This window comes from Bubalus bubalis, chromosome 4, assembly GCF_019923935.1.
Source record: "Bubalus bubalis isolate 160015118507 breed Murrah chromosome 4, NDDB_SH_1, whole genome shotgun sequence".
NCBI lineage: Eukaryota > Metazoa > Chordata > Mammalia > Artiodactyla > Bovidae > Bubalus > Bubalus bubalis.
This window is the reverse complement of record NC_059160.1, coordinates 9,677,360-9,693,517: the sequence shown is the minus strand read 5'-3', so window position 1 is coordinate 9,693,517 and position 16,158 is coordinate 9,677,360. Positions and strand designations below refer to the sequence as shown.

Here is a 16,158-nt window from a genome sequence, read left to right as displayed (position 1 = left end):
AAAATACCAGCCATGATGCCCATTTCACAAACGAGAACACAAAGGCTCAGATTTGCTCTAGAACTGATAAAGCGATCTACCTGATAGGTGGCCTCACCTAGACGAAAATTTAGCTCTTCTGAACCAAGCCTAGTATGTCTTCCCGCCTTGGCCTATGGCTCCACAGTGGTCACTCACTTGTAGTTTCCATATTTTGTCACAGGGTAGAAATTGTTTCTTTCCGTAACCCTGGCCTGTCCTTCAGTCTAGCCTAGTATGTTTCACTACCTATGTGGCATCTCCACTTGCACCTCTCACAGGCATCTTATTAACAACTTCAAAACTGAACTCTTGATAGTCTCCTACCCCAGACCCTACACTTTCCATCTCACAAACCCCACACACTGCTCAGCTGCTTAAGCCACACACTGGGACACATCCTTGACTCCTCCCTTTCCTTCTTATCCACCCCACTCCCAAAGCCATCCATTAGCACGTCCTGAAAGATCAAAATCCCCAAAACACACTCTAGGCCTCTGCTTCTTGCCTCCTGCTGTCACTGCCTCTTCCTTGAAAGTGAAAGTCGCTCAGTTGTGTCCAACTCTTTGCGACCCCATGGACTAGTCCATGGACTTCTCCAGGCCAGAATACTGGAGTGGGTAGCCTTTCCCATCTCCAGGGGATCTTCCCAACCCAGGGATCGAACCCAGGTCTCCCACATTGCAGGCGGATTCTTTACCAGCAGAGCCACAAGGGAAGCCCTTAGACAACTACAAAAGCCTCCTAACTGGTGTCCTGTCTCCTCCCTTCATTATATTCTCCATCTTCAGAAGACAGTGTGATCTTTTAAAAATAGAAATCAGATGTCATTCCCCTATTTGAGCGCATTCCTGTAGCACTGAAATTATATCCATACACCATACTGTGGCTGAGCCAACACTCCAGGATATAGCCCCTGCCACTTTTCCAGGATCAATTCCTGCCCCTCTTCCATACTCACACTGGGGCTACAGGATCACTGGCCTTCTCCCCGTTCCCTGAATATATTAACTCCCCACTTTTGCTTCAGGGCCTTTGCACATGCTGTTCTCATTTCCTGGAAGGTTCTTTCATTCACTTTTCTAACGGCTAGCTCCTTCTCGTCCTTTGTTTCTCGACTCAAATAGCACATCCTGGATGTGTCATTTGTCACACGTTCTCGATGTACTCCATGAGCTTCCCTGGTGGCTCAGACTGTAAAGAATCTGCCTCAATGAGGGAGACCTGGGTTTGATCCCTGGGTTGGGATGATCTCCTGGAGAAGGGAATGCAACCCACTCCAGTATTCTTGCCTGAGAATTCCATGGACAGAAGAGCCTGGTGGGCTACCGTCCATGGGGTCGCAAAGAGTTAACTGGACAGAACTGAGTCACTAACACTTTCATTTTTTTTCTCTCCATGTACATAAGACCCAGGCCCCAAAGTAAGTGAAAGACTTGAGCTACACTCCCAGCTTCTTTTGTGGCTGAGCGCAGACATTTTACCTAGGCTCTCGCCCTCAGATGCAACGCACCTGCCTGAGACTTTAAGCTGGAAATGGGCAACGTGAGGAAGTGAGGAACCAAGCAGACTTTAGCTTCTGGAAAGACTCTAACAGGAGCAACTGGCTTTTCAAGGAAAGAAGAGTGGAGTTCCAAGCATTAGTCCCCACTATCGGTCAGCGCACATCATTCTTGGTGGCACGGCCTCTGAAACTAATGCCCTGGCCCATCCTGGGAACCGTGTACCACTAATACTCTTTACTATAGCACTAATACTAATTATGGGATTGGGGGCAGGAGGAGAAGGGGACAACAGAGGATGAGATGGCTGGATGGCATCACCGACTCGATGGACACAAGTTTGGGTAAACTCCGGGAGCTGGTGATGGACAGGGAGGCCTGGTGTGCTGCGATTCATAGGGTCGCCAAAGAGTCAGACACGACTGAGCGACTGAACTGAACTGAACTGAATACTAATTATATTACTATTATTCCACTAATACTAGTACCACTAATACTCTTTATTATATTCTTCCTGTTTAAAGCAGCTGGATTAGCTTCCGTTGTTTGCAAATAAGAACTACGATGATGACTCCTCCTTATAAAGGTCTTATTTGACTATTCTCCCATATTTATTAAGTGAACAAGTGACTCAGTCTCTAATAGGTAGGAGCCCTTATTTATAGCTGAGCCTCACAGGGGAAGCCAGATACATAGTTAGAAGCTTTTTTATTCCCACTCTGCAAATTCGCAACATTAAGCTGGAATAGGGCACGCCACAGGGTAAGACTCAAAACCTGCCGCTCGTCGGTTCAACTGTGGACTCCCAGACAGATTGCTGCCACTGAAAAGCACATTTTGAACACAGCCAACTATCTCCCCGAGCAGATGGGAAAGCGTGTCTGCTAAAAACAAGAGAGAAGCTCTGTCCCCACCGTGGAATTCAATGACTCCCTCCATTCTGGTTTGCCCAGTAAAACTTCAGCTGCTTTTAAGGTTGGAAAGCTTTTGATTATTTCTATTTCTGGGGCAGAAAATGGACTCTCTTAGCCGGGTTTCTGAAATAACTGTCAGAAGATTCTATGTATTCCAGTACAAAGAAAATACATTTGCTTGACACAGTTGTGACAGGCAGCCCAAAAACACTGAATAATATTTTCTTCTCGGTCTGGGAGTGACAGCTGCCCTCCACAGTGCCTGTTCTGTCTGTACTTCTGGAGGCTGACATTTATACCGTGTGTGCATGCTCAGTTGTACTCTTTTTGACTCTGCGATCCCATGGACTGTAGCCTGCCGGGCTCCTCTGTCCATGGACTTTCCCAGGCTAGATTACTGGAGTGCGTTGTCATTTCCTACTCCAGGGGATCTTCCCAACTCAGGGATTGAACCTGAGTCTCCTGTGTCTCCCACATCGGCAGGCAGATTCTTTACCACTGAGCCACCTGGGAAGCCTCCTGACATGTATAGAGCAGTGGGAGACCTGGGTTCGATCCCTGGGTTGGGAAGATTCCCTGGAGGAGGGCATGGTAATCCACTCCAGTATTCTTGCCTGGAGAATCCCCATGAACAGAGGAGTCTAGTGGGCTACAGTCCATGGGGTTGCAAAGAGTCAGACACAACTGAGTGACTAAGCACATTATATGCTAAGCAGAGGCTGAAGAGTTGACATAGATGACCTCCTCTGTGAAGTCAAGAGATGATTGTTGAGTATCTTCTTTGTGCTCAGTCTATTCCAGGAGCTTGAGATAGAAGAGGGATAAAGGAAAAGAGGTCCTGTTCTCATAGAGTTTATATTCTAATAGGGGGAGACAGATACTGAACAACATATAAATCCTGCAGGAAGAATAGCAGGGGGCTTCCCTGGCAGTCCAGTCGTTAAGACTCTGCATTTCCAATGCAGGAGGTGCGAGTTCGATCCCTACTGGGGAACTAGGAATCACACATGTCATGCAGACAAGAAAAAAAAAAGACTAGCAGGGAGCATGATATGTACTGTGTGGGGAATCACAGGCAATATGATAACAGTGACTAGGGAGCCAGGGACACTGCTAAGGTAATGACAGCAAGTTGGAATCTGAAGGGCAAGAAGGAGCCAGCCCTTTCCCTCAGGAGCCTTGAGGGAAGCACGTTCCAGGTAAAGGCGACAGCTGGTGACCCAACTGGACACAGGCCTGGAGTGTCCCAGAGGCAGAAGGAAGTGCAGCGAGGGAATGGAAGTGAGGAGGCAGGAGAGAGAGGTGGAGGTGGCTGGATTCTGCAGAGCATTTCAGGCTGGGTTCAGGGGACTGGGGGCACTGGAGAAGCTGGTGAGGTTTAAGCCAGGAACCTCAGCCAGTGTGTGTCTGAAAAAGGTCACTCTGGTTGTTGTGTGGAGAGGAGCTGGGGCTAAGAGTGAAAGAACAGAGCTCAAGAAGAGGCCACGGCCATGGGCCAGGAGAGGAGGGTCGCGCGGGTTGGGAGTCAGGGCTCGTCTCCCCAGGCCCCTGCTTTGCTAAGTTGAGGGCCTCCTGGGAAAGCCAACAGGGCAGTTGGACAGATCAGATGAATCCCGAGAGTGGCCAGGGTATGGAGGGAGATTTGGGCGTTACTGGCATGCAGGAAGCCAGCAGACCGTGCTCGCTTCGGCAGCATATACACTAAAGTTGGAACAATACAGAGAAGCTTAGCATGGGCCCTGCGCAAGGATGACATGCAAATTCATGAAGCATTCCATATTTTTCAGACATAAAGAACAGACTTTTGGACTCAGTGGGAGAAGAAGAGGGTGGGCGGGATGATTTGAGAGAATAGATAGCATTGAAACATATACATCACCATATGTAAAATAGACTGCCAGTGGGAGTTTGATGTATGACGCAGGGCACCCAAAGCTGGTGCTCTGTGACAGCCTGAAGGGATGGGGTGGGGAGGCAGGTGGGAGGAGGGTGTTCAGGATGGAGGGGACACATGAATGCATATGGCCACTTCATATTGATGTATGGCAAAAACCATCACAATACTGTAATTATCATCCAATTAAAATAAATAAATACATTTTAAAAAAGAAAAGAAAGCCACCAGACCAGACGAAATCACCTGGAAAGGATATCTAGATAGAGAGGGAAGGGGCCAGGACAAAGCTGACTGATGAGATGGGGAGCTAGCAAGAAAGACAAGAGGAGGGGCAGCCGGCCGGAGAGGAAGACACTCGAAAAGTCTGATAACAAAGAAGCTAAGAGAAAAAAGGATTTCAAGGAGATGAGAGCAACCAGCCATGTGAAACAGACCAGAAGAGGGAACAGACTGGGGGCCAGGCCAAGTTGGCCAGAGCAGGTGCAGAGGAGCACAGCAGGCAGGAACCATGGGGTGGCTGAGGAAGAGATGCGGGGGCAAACGAGTCTTTCAGGAAATTCTGTGGGACAGGCAGCAAGAAACGGGGGTGCGGAGACAAAGTGGGTTTTCTCTGTAAAGGCAACAGATGCTAGAGGACTGTTCAACGATGGGAGTGAACCAACAGACTGAGGCGAGGGGGTGGGAGGGTTGAGGGGGGAACGATGCTGCAAAAAGATGGTGCCAAGTGCAGGAGTGGAAGCTGAGTGGTGAGGTCCAAGTACAAGGGCGAGGGCCCTTCCTGCTAGACAGCAGACTGCGAGGGTACACATGGGGGCAGGTGGTCTTGGGGCAGGCAGGCGAGGGCCTTCCTACTGACTGCTGCTTCTTTTTTTTTTTTTTTTCTATTTTTCTGGTTAGGCCCTGTGGCAGGCATGCAGGATCTTAGTTCCCTGACCAGGGATCGAACCTCTGCCCCTTCTGAGGCCTGGAAGGCTGAGAGAGAGGACAGTGTTTAGGGTCGATGGGGACAGGATAATGTAATTAGATTTGTGTTTTGAAAAACTTGAAGGGGTACGAGAGCCTAGGCAGACGGGAGCTTCCTGCAGTAGCAAAGGGAGCTCAAACTGGGGTGTTGGAAGTGGAAGGCAGAGGGGTGGTGGTGCCCAGCGCTACACAGGAGGGAAGAAGAACCAGGAGGAGAGGAGCAAGGAGGTGTCGGGAGGATGTCCAGGCTATAGGAAGAGATGAGGGTCACCAAGGAGGAGAAGATACAAAGATACGTGTGCTGCAGCCTACACTGGAAGATGGCTTCCTTTCCTCTCTCCTCCCAATCCCGGCACTTCCAGCTGCCCTTTAGCGCCCCCACTAATCCCTGCAGACCTGAGGACCCAGATGCAGGGCTGCTCCCTGAGATGACGGAGCAAGGAGTGCAGAGATGTGCAACCAACCAGAAGTCACTGAAGCTTAGGAGGCTCCAAAGGTCTGGGTGTGGGCCTCACTTACGTGATGGCAGCAGGTCCTCCTGTTTTGAGTGGCTTTCCAGACAGAGTGCCTCCTCGCAGTGAGGAAAGACATGTCTCTTCCTAGGGAAGAGGAAAGAAAGTAGTTCATCAGTTCCTTCTTGTCTTGAGGGTGACACCAGAGCAGGAGCTCTGAGACAGCCCCTCCCTGGAGGCTACGAAAGTGAGAGTCACTCAGTCAGGTCCGACTCCTGTGACTTCATGGACTGTAGCCTGCCAGGCTCCTCCGTCCATGGGGTTCTCCAGGCAAGAATACTGCAGTGGTTAGTCATTCCCTTCTCCAGGGATCTCCCCCACCCAGGGATCGAATCCTGGTCTCCCTCATTGCAGGAAGAGTCTTTCTGAGCCATCAGGGAAGCCCTGGAGGCTACAACAGCAGCAAGAGGACTGGCATGAGGCAACCCAGAGCCTCTCTGTCATTCCACCTGCTGAGTGACCTCGGGCAAATTACCTAACATGTTTGATCCTGTGAAAGGGTGCGAATACTAACTACTCCAAAGGACTGACGAGCCAATTAAAGGAAATAATGTCTGCAAAGGGTAAACAGGGCAAGCACTCAACTCACAAGAAGAAAACAAAAAGCATTGGCTTTAAAAGACAAACAAAAACTCAGAACCTTGCAATGAATTGAATAAATGAATTGAAATGAATAAAATCTTGAACTAAACACTTAAAAGAGTAACAACCTATCCAATTCTTAAGATGTTAAATTTAATATTCACTGAAATGTCATTAAATGTGAAGACAATTTCCAGGTGAGATTTTTTTTCTTTTTACTTTGAAATTCCTGGGTGTCCACGATGTCTGCTGGAGGCTAGTTTAAGGTACATGAGAGCAAGCCTTGAGAGAGAACCACGTCCGAGGATTTCAGTATTAAGGTCCCTCCCTGCCCAGACTAGGGGCTTCCCAGGTGGCCCTAGTGGTAAAGAAACCTGCCTGCCAATGCAGGTTAGACGTAAGAGACAACGGTTCCATCCCTGGGTCAGGAAGATCCCTTGGAGAAGGGAATGGCAATCCACTCGAGTAGTCTTGCCTGGAGAATCCCATGGACAGAGGAGCCTGGAGGGCTACAGTCATAGGGTCGCACAGAGCTGGACCCGACTGGAGCGACTTAGCACAGCACAGCACAGCAACTGCCTGGACTAGGTGGTAGCTGGATGTGGCAGCGGGCACTGGGGATGGTAGTCCCTAGCTTGCTCCTTACCCTTCAGCAGTCTTCTTCTCTGCAACATTAATTCTTCTCTCCGGAACCTCTCTGGGTCCAGTTTTGAGTAGTCCCAGCTGTTATAGCTGTGTGGGCAAGGATATATACCTGAGAAGGAGTTAAGAGTGATCATGAAAACTGCTGCAGAAGAGGAAGGGAGGCAGGGAACAGAAGAGTGAGGCCCCTGAGATACCCCTGCTGGTCCTGGGGGGACTGGGCTTCCAGCATGAGCCCCCCCGACCCCGCCATGCTGGCCTTGTAGCCTGGCACGAGCCACTTCCTCTCCGTGAGACTGGTTTCTTCATTTGGAGAATGGAGATGTGAGGCCAACCCTGCCCTCCCGACAGTGTGAGGGTCAGATCTCAGTGCTGCATGTGTTAAAAGGACTGGGAATTATGTGAGGTGAAGGATGTGTTAACTAATCTGCTTGTGGTAAAAACTTCACAACATATACGTGCATCAAATCTTCACACTGTACACCTTAGACTTCCAGAATGTCATGTGTCAATTATATCTCAGTAAAGCTGGGGGAAATTTTCTTCCCTGACACAAATGACTCAGGGGGCCTAGACTGCTTATAAAACAATGTAGCTGATGCTAACCATCTGCTTCCCTGGAATTTTGGTACATGATAGACAGAGGTGCCTACATGAGCAGTCCCCAGTAAAAACCTTGGGCACTGTTTCTCCAATGGGCGTCTGGGCAGAACCATCACACATGTGTGGCTACATGTTCATTGCATCGGGATGAGGGGCTCTGCATCAATGGGAGGAGGAAGCCTGCACATGAATTCCTTCAAACTCTGCCTGTCTGTCCCCTTAGGATCTGGTTATGTATCCTCACTCCATTGCAATAATAAATCTTAGCTATAAATACAACTGTATGCTGAGATCTGTGAGTTTGACCACATCTCCTGACGTGGAAGTGATCCTCAACAAAGGAGGAAATGTAAAAAGTGCTTACTTAGCACAGCACTCAGTCCACAGGGGACTTCTCAGCTTTCAGTGACTTTAGAAGATGCCTGGGTTGAGATAAGGCGAGTGAGGAAGGAGACTGAAAAATAGTTGAAAAGCAAATGTGAAACTGGCACTGTGTGTGCTGCAGGGAGAGACAACCCTTGGTCACGTGGGGTCACACTGGGGGTGGAAGGTAGGGCTATCTGGCCAGCACACGGCAGGGGGTTCCTGGGTCCACCTACCTACAGCACATGGTTAATGGGCAGGACTGCTGAAACCTGCTCCCTGCAGATGCAGCCAGGGGCAAAGGGGGATGAGGACTGTCTCAGACTGCTTGAGGAAGCAGGCTCATGGGTATTCCTTGGGATCTAACTGCACACTTTACTTTCCTGATTGTCAAGGAGAGAAAAGGACAAATGGCTCAGTGAGGAGGTGTGATGGCAAATAGGAATCCACCTGGGCTCTGGTGGAAGACGTGTATCTTGGAATGGCTTTTCCAGGAGAAAGCAGCCCCCTCTCACCTGAAATCCACAGGCTCATCGTGTTACAGATGTCAGACTTGAACTCGTGCGTGTTGAACCAGGACTGAGGGAAGCAGCAGCAGAAGCTGGTGTACAGGGCTTTACTCAGAAGCGATGGCAACCTCTGGGGGCAAAAGGAGCCCAGGCAATGTTCTGGACATTTCCACACCCAGAAAAGAGCCCCTGACTTCAGAAAGGACCTGTGATAAAACGCTCTACCTGACACTGTGCTACCTTCCTGATCACATGCTTGGCATTCGTGCTCAGTTGCTTCAGTTGTGTCTGACTCTCTGCGACCCCGTGGACTGTAGCCTGCCCGGCTCCTGTGTCCATGGGATTCTCCAGGCAAGAATACTGGAGTGGATTACCTTCTCCTTCCAGGGGATCTTCCTGCCCCAGGGATCGAATCCACATCTCTTATGTCTTCTGCATTGGAAAGTGGGTTCTTTACCACTAGTGCCACCTGGGAAGTCCCACGAGGGGAGCAATTTCCATCTGCAGCTGCCACGTATCTAGGTGGACCCCTTATCCTACGTGGAGACCACACCTCAAACATCGTGCTGTGTTGCCCAGTAACCTTCCTCTCCTCCAGTTCCTCTGCACGTGGTCTGTGGCTCAGCCCTTTCTACCACCTGGTCAAAGAGTAGCTCAAAGATGACAAGTACATTTGACATACCCATATCTTGCTCCATCCCAGAGATAATATTAAGTCTTACTTACTGAGTTTTTTTACGTGCACAAGTGGTACTGTTGTTTCTTTTCAGCTACGTTTAGGCTCAAATTATACATTTATATCTGGCTTTATTCATTTAACATCATAACATAAATACTTCCCCAGGTTATTATAAACTCTTTGGAATTTTTTTTCCAAAAGTGACCTTCATAATATTGTATGAGTGGCCATTTCAAAATTTACTTAAACATGACAAGATATTGTCATGTTTCTTAGACTTTGCATTACAAATTATGCAGAGTAATTATATTTATTTATGAAGTTAGCTCAGTATCTGGCACATATTAGGCAGTTTAAAATTTGTTGAATGTATGAATGAAAGCAGCTTTTACTATTTATTAGGTTATGACTTGCATTAGATGGTATAATAATAGTAATCATGGCAGCTATTATATCCTGGGGGCCCATCAAGTGCTGGGTGATATGTCAGATGTCTTACAATCTCCTTTAATCCTTAGGACAACTTGGTGAGAGAGGCATTATTAATATTATCCCCATTTTATGGATGATGAGACGGAGACACAGACAGCCTAAGTGTGTTGTTAAGCAGACGCTTTATCAGTATAAGCACCTTTCAGCACATCTGTATCAATTCACTTTCCACTCAGACTGTCCAAGGGAAATCCTTATATCCTTCATAATCCTGGGAGTGACACCTTTTAATCTATGCAATCTAGTAGGTAAAAAGGAGAATTGGATGATTATTGTTTTAATTTATATTTTTGATTGTTGTCAAAGATGAACTTTTTCCCCATTTGTATTTCTTCGCTAGTCAATTTCTGGCTTATGTCCTTTGTCCATTGGTCCATTTTTCCTACCGATTTGTAAGACTTCTTTATGTTGTGTGGCATATATGCTAACAGTATTTTTGCAATAATTTCTTATTTGCCTCTTTGCAGTAATTTAAACAATTTATATATTAATAGGTAAATCAGTCTTTTATGGTTATTCCCTTGGGGTCATATTTAGAAAGTCCTTCCCCATCCTCAAATCCTCAAATCATATAAATGTTCACTTATATTTTCTTCTAGCAACCCTTTTAGTGTATATAAATATACACACACACATATACATACATGCTGTTGTTCAGTCACTAAGTTGTGTTCAACTCTTTGTGGCCCCATGGACTGTAGTCTACCAGTCTCCTCGGTCCATGGGATTACCCGGGCAAGAATACTGGAGTGACTTGCCATTTCCTTCTCCAGGGGATCTTCCTGACCCAGGAACTGAACCCATGTCTTCTGCTTGGCAGGTGGATTCTTTAACACTGAGCCACCTGGGAATCCCACATATATACATATACACATATATAAAAAGTATATATGTATATTCATAATTTTGAAATCACATATTTAAATACTATAGAAATAAATAAAATAGAGAAGGAAGTTTCTTATAACCTCATTCCCTGAGTTTTCCTGGATCAGGAAGATCCCCTGGAGAAGGGAATGGCAACCCACTCCAGTATTCTTGGCTAGAGAATCCCATGGACTGAGGAGCCTGGTGGGCGACAGTCCATGGGGTCAAAAACAGTCAGATACGACTGAGGAACTAACACTTTCACTTTCATTCCCTAGAGATGAGCATTGCTATGAGTTTGGCAAATATTTTTCCAGACTTTTTTCCCACTCATAGGCACACATACATATACATATACTTTTTATAGTATGGAGTTGTATAAGTTCCTTTGTTTTTCACTTAAATATATCATCATATCTTCCCAATCAGTATATATAGAGCTACCTTATTTTTTGTAACTGCTGCATTCAGCTCAGTTCAGTCACTCAGTCGTGTCCAACTCTTTGTGACCCAATGAGCTGCAGCATGCCAGGCCTCCCTATCCATCACCAACTCCCAGAGCCGACCCAAACTCATGTCCATTGGTGATGCCATCCAACCATCTCATCCTCTGTTGTTCCCTTCTCCTCCTGCCCTCAATCTTTCCCAACATCAGGGTCTTTTCCAATGAGTCAGCTCTTCCCATCAGGTGGCCAAGGTATTGGAGTTTCAGCTTCAACATCAGCCCTTCCAATGAACACCCAGGACTGATCTCCTTTAGAATGGACTAGTTGGATCTCCTTGCAGTCCAAGGGACTCTCAAGAGTCTTCTCAACACCACAGTTCAAAAGCATCAATTCTTCAGCACTCAGCTTTCTTTATAGTCCAACTCTCATGTCCATACATGACTACTGGAAAAACCATAGCCTTAACTAGATGGACCTTTGTTGGCAAAGTAATGTGTCTGCTTTTTAATATGCTGTCTAGGTTGGTCATAGCTTTCCTTCCAAGGAGTAAGCGTCTTTTAATTTCATGGCTGCAATCACCATCTGCAGTGATTTTGGAGCCCAAAAAAATAAAGTCTCTCACTGCTGCATTACAAGTCAGTATATGAAACTATCAGGCTTCCCAGGTGGCTCAGTGGGTAAAGAATCTGCCTGCAATGCAGGAGATGCAGGAGACGTGGGTTTAATCCCTGGGATGGGAAGATTCCCCTAGAGGAGGGCATGTCAATCCACTCCAGTATTCTTGCCTCGAGAATCCCAAGGACAGAGGAGCCTGGTGGGCTACAGTCCATTGAGTTGCAAAGAGCCAGACTCGACTGAAGCAACTTAGCATGCATGCATATGAAGGAAGATACCACAGCTTACTACTAATTACTTTCTTATGGAAAGAATGTTAAGGGCATTAACCTGGAATGAGCAGTGAATAGCTATCTAAGATGATTTGTTTTTCCTAAATAGTGGTTGATGCTCACTTTTAAGAGAGCCTCTTCGTAATGGGTCCTGGATTCACAAAACAAAAGAAAAGCATAGTTCTGGGCTATCCGGTCGAACAGCTTGCTCTGGACCTCCTTCTTTGGCTACAAATAGAGAAGGAATTACAAGAATTACTAGTTGAAACAGTCAAGGGCTGAGAACCTTAACTAAGTGTTTCTCTCATTTTTAGGAATCTTAGTCGCAAGGTATTTAATTTCATATTATTTATGAAATGCTATACTAATTTGCTTTAGGATCTACAGAATATGTACAGAGAGGCAGGGTGTTGAGAAAAGCACCCGAAACTCTGAGCCAGGAGGTCCTGACTTTGCTCTCTGCCCTGCCCTTGACCAGCCACATGACGAGGCCAGTTCCTAAAGCTCAGGGTTGCTGCAGGCGTGGGGCAATGTTTCCAGCCCAAGGTGTCTGATGAAGGCATGGGTGGGGAAGGATGAGGGTGACAGATGAGGCATGGTCCATGTGTGGTCTGTGGAATCAGAGGGGCTGATAACCCATGTTAAAGAGGCCGGGGTTTAAAAAAAAAAAAAAGAGGCTGGGGTTTGTCCCACAGAAAAATAAGCAAGGAAGAGAAGCAACCAGGTTTGCATTTACCTGGTACCTTTCATGAAAGATCCACCAGAAGCTATCCAGCCACATAGCTCTTACAGAAGGGGAAGAGAGAAACTTCTCTAATTCTCTACCTGAACAGAAAGACTGGAAAAGAAACACAATCCATGTTAGTATTGCTTATTTATTTATTTATTCTTTGAAATTTACCTGGAGCTACAGCCAGATTCATAATCATCTCCACTCAAACCCTTCCTTTCCACCCATATTCTATGGCTTGTTATTGTTATTAATCACACCACCTCCCCGCCAATCATCTTTGGAGTCAAAATACTTTGGGGTCAACTTAGAAAAAGAAAAAAAAACCTAGAGCCTGTTATACAGAGTTAAGAAAGTCAGAAAGAGAAAAACAAATATCATATATTAATGCGTATATATGGAATCTAGAAAAATGATCTTGATGAACCTACTTGCAGGGCAGGAATAGAGACACAGACGTAGAGCACAGACCTGTGACACAGAGGGGCAGGGAGAAGAGGGTACGCACTCAGAGAGCAGCACTGACATATATACACTCCCACGTGTAAAACAGGCAATGGGGAGCTGCCGGATAACACAGGGAGCTGAGCTCGGTGCTCTGTGACTACCTGGAGGGGCGGGATGTGGGGAGCGGGAGAGAGGCTCAGGAAGGAGGGTAACAGTTGCCATGTATCTCGCACTGGCCCATGCCATTCATTCCTTATCTCAGTTTTTCACCATCTGTCTCTGTGGTTGCTGCTGAACGATGAAACTGTTATCCCCAATGTATAGAAGAGGGAAGTGAGGATTGAAAGGTTAGAATTCTTGCCTAAGCTTATACAGTTGGGGAGGCTCAAAAGCAGGCAGCCTAGGACTTCCCTGGTGCTTCCAATACAGGGGGCGTGGGTTCAATCCCTGGTTGGGGAACTAAGAATCTCACATGCCACATATCGCGGCCAAAAAAAAGCAAAAAGCAGGCAGCCTGGCCCCAGAGATAGTGCACGGGCTGCCTCTCCTCTTACCATTTGGAGGAACAGAGTGTGTCCCGGATGCAAAGGGAAAGACTTCTTGGCAGTCCCTTCAGGCCTCCGGAAGCTGCGAGCAGAGTGCATAAGCAAGCCACCCTTGGTGGCAAAGAGCGCTCTGAGCCCTGCTCTCAGTTCAGTCCTCTCTGCTATTCCTGTCTCCTTGGAGAGGCGGGACAGTCAGAGGAGTGGAAAGCGCAGACTGACACCGCGCTGCCTGGATTCTCGCCCAGCTCTTACACTAATTGGCTGTAGGGCCCTGACCAATGGTATTGAATCTGTCTGTGCTCATCTGGGAAATGGAGATGGTGACGACAGTCTTGACCTCCAGAACGGCTGTGAGGGTTCACGGAGTGAACTCATGGTCTAGGGGTGGCCACCAGGTTCTCTGAGCCAGAGGCAAAGCTGGCTGTTGAAGGCATAGGGAGGGATGGAGGAGAAGATTTGAGGAGGCAAATAAATTTGGCATGGCCCCCAAGCAGGATGGAAGAGGGTCCTTTTAAAGGCAGGGCACAAATCTTTCTTGGGTTTCCTGGGAGCCAAAGAAAAGCAGGAGCCAGCATCAGATATAAGACTAAAAGCATTCCATGAAATGCAGTTTTTCTTGGGATTAAGGTCTAAGGAAAACATTTCCCAGGGGACCTGAGAAATGGGACGTTAGTTAGCACGGCAGTCGCCATCCTGGGGGCACCCACACAGCACGTGGAATGAGAGCTCAGGTTCCAGAGAGGGTCAGTGGGCCTGTCAAGGGTACAAGGACGGGGAGAAGGTGGCACAGGAACAGTGGATCCAGGAAACACACCATCCATTTTCCATGTCGTTCTTCCTCTTTTAAAGTTTAGAAAAAGGAAGAAGAAAAAACTACAGTCTTGTATACCTGAAACTAACACAACATTGTAAATCAACTATATTGCAATAAAGAAAGAAAAAAACTACCATGTTATCACTCAGAGAATGCTGGTGCTATCTCTTAATGGTTTCACCCCAGATATTCCTGTGTGCTGACATAATAACATTGTACTGCAGAGTTTTACATACTGATGTTTTTCATTTAACGTCATTTAATGTCATAGCACAGTATGTTAGAATACACTCTTTATAAATACTCATTAGAGTGGCAAAGTAGTCCACGATATATAAACCAAAAATGACTGTACTGATGTTCTGTCATTAAACTTTTCTAATAACATTGATAAATAAAAATGATCATTTTTTGAGAAGCTATGCCTAAGTGCTGTGTTGTGTGCTTATGTACATTATTTAATTTTACAATAATACTTCAAGGTAGAGGCTACTGTTATTGCTATTTACAGAAGAATAAACGAGAGTGCAGAGAGCTACTTAATCTCCAAGATGTACTGCCTTCCAGGTCCTTGTTATCACAAAAACCACGTAGTAAACATCTTTGAGTGCCTGCTGCTCCTTCACCTCTCTGCGAAAGAAGGCAGGGGATCCAGGACCTGGTCCCAGGGTGACCACTGCCTGCCCTGGGCACCAGCACCTGGTGAAAGGCAGCCATCCGCTTAGTGACCACAGTCCATGCTGGAGCCTGGCACTGGAGAGCCAGCAACCACCCCTGTCATACTGGACAGTGACTGGCCTAAACAGATCATTGTTCTTAGGAAGTCAGCTTGCAAGAGGGAACAGAGGTAGAGACACAGCCGAGGGCAGCAGGGAAAAAATCATGAAGAGGAGGAGAAGGCAGAGAAAGGATAGGGAGAGAGGGAGGAGGGACAGAGTGAGATGCGGATGTGTTTTGAAGCAGTGAGAAGTACAGACAGAAGAGACTGAAAAGCTGGGTGCCAGGAATGGGGGGGTAGTTAGTTAGGAGCTGAGGAGTCAATGGCCATAGCTGTTTTGGGGACCCTGGGGCTGTGCAGTTGTGAGGGGCATTGAGGCACAGCTGGAAGATGGCTGAGACAATTTTCTGGGCCTCTTCCCCTTTCAACCCCTGCTCACAACTATCCCTCAGCTCTGAGGGGCCAGCATTGTCTAACACACACACAAGTTCTTCTGGGCCTTAGAATACTCCCTTTCTTCCTTTCCTGTGGCTCAGCTGGGAAAGAATCTGCCTGCAATGCAGGAGACCTGGGTTCGATTCCAGGATTGGGAAGATCCCCTGGAGAAGGGAATGGCTACCCACTCCAGTATTCTGGCCTGGAGAATTCCATGGACTTTAGAGTCCGTGGGGTTGCAAAGAGTCGGACACGACTGAGTGACTTTCACTTTAACTTTTCTCCTTCCTAAGGAACCCGGCTCTCCAAGCTGGTGACTCACCCCAAGGGCTAACCGTGGGGCAAGTACATATTCTGACTACTGTCTAATTAAGAAAAAAATTAAGGTTACCCATATACAACCTAGTGACTGACAAAGGAACACATGCATCACTAATTAACATGTATTACAAGGGTGTGACCTCAAAACGCCACACTAATAGGTCATGCGATCAGCACGATTAGGAGCCCAGAGCACTGGGAGAAGGGATGTCGGTTTCATCGTCCGTCTAATCTCAGCTCAGTTACTTGCAAACTGTGTGGCCCTCAGCAGC

General features: G+C 47.1%; 1 protein-coding gene and 1 non-coding gene across 2 annotated transcripts in view; one reads left to right on the top strand and one right to left on the bottom strand.

Annotated features, from left to right (window-relative positions):
- FAM227A (family with sequence similarity 227 member A) overlaps positions 1–16,158 on the bottom strand; it is a 49,314-nt gene that overhangs the window by 18,281 nt on the left and 14,875 nt on the right. Inside the window, exons 7-11 of the mRNA XM_006071325.3 lie at positions 12,613–12,714; positions 12,000–12,104; positions 8,512–8,635; positions 7,035–7,142; positions 5,814–5,893 (exon numbers count right to left, since the gene is read on the bottom strand). Of these exons, the coding sequence (XP_006071387.3) occupies positions 5,814–5,893; positions 7,035–7,142; positions 8,512–8,635; positions 12,000–12,104; positions 12,613–12,714 (519 nt within the window). The remainder of the gene's footprint in view (positions 1–5,813; positions 5,894–7,034; positions 7,143–8,511; positions 8,636–11,999; positions 12,105–12,612; positions 12,715–16,158) is intronic.
- LOC112584750 lies at positions 4,112–4,218 on the top strand. Its single transcript, XR_003109158.1, has one exon. It is a non-coding gene; the product is annotated as a U6 spliceosomal RNA (small nuclear RNA).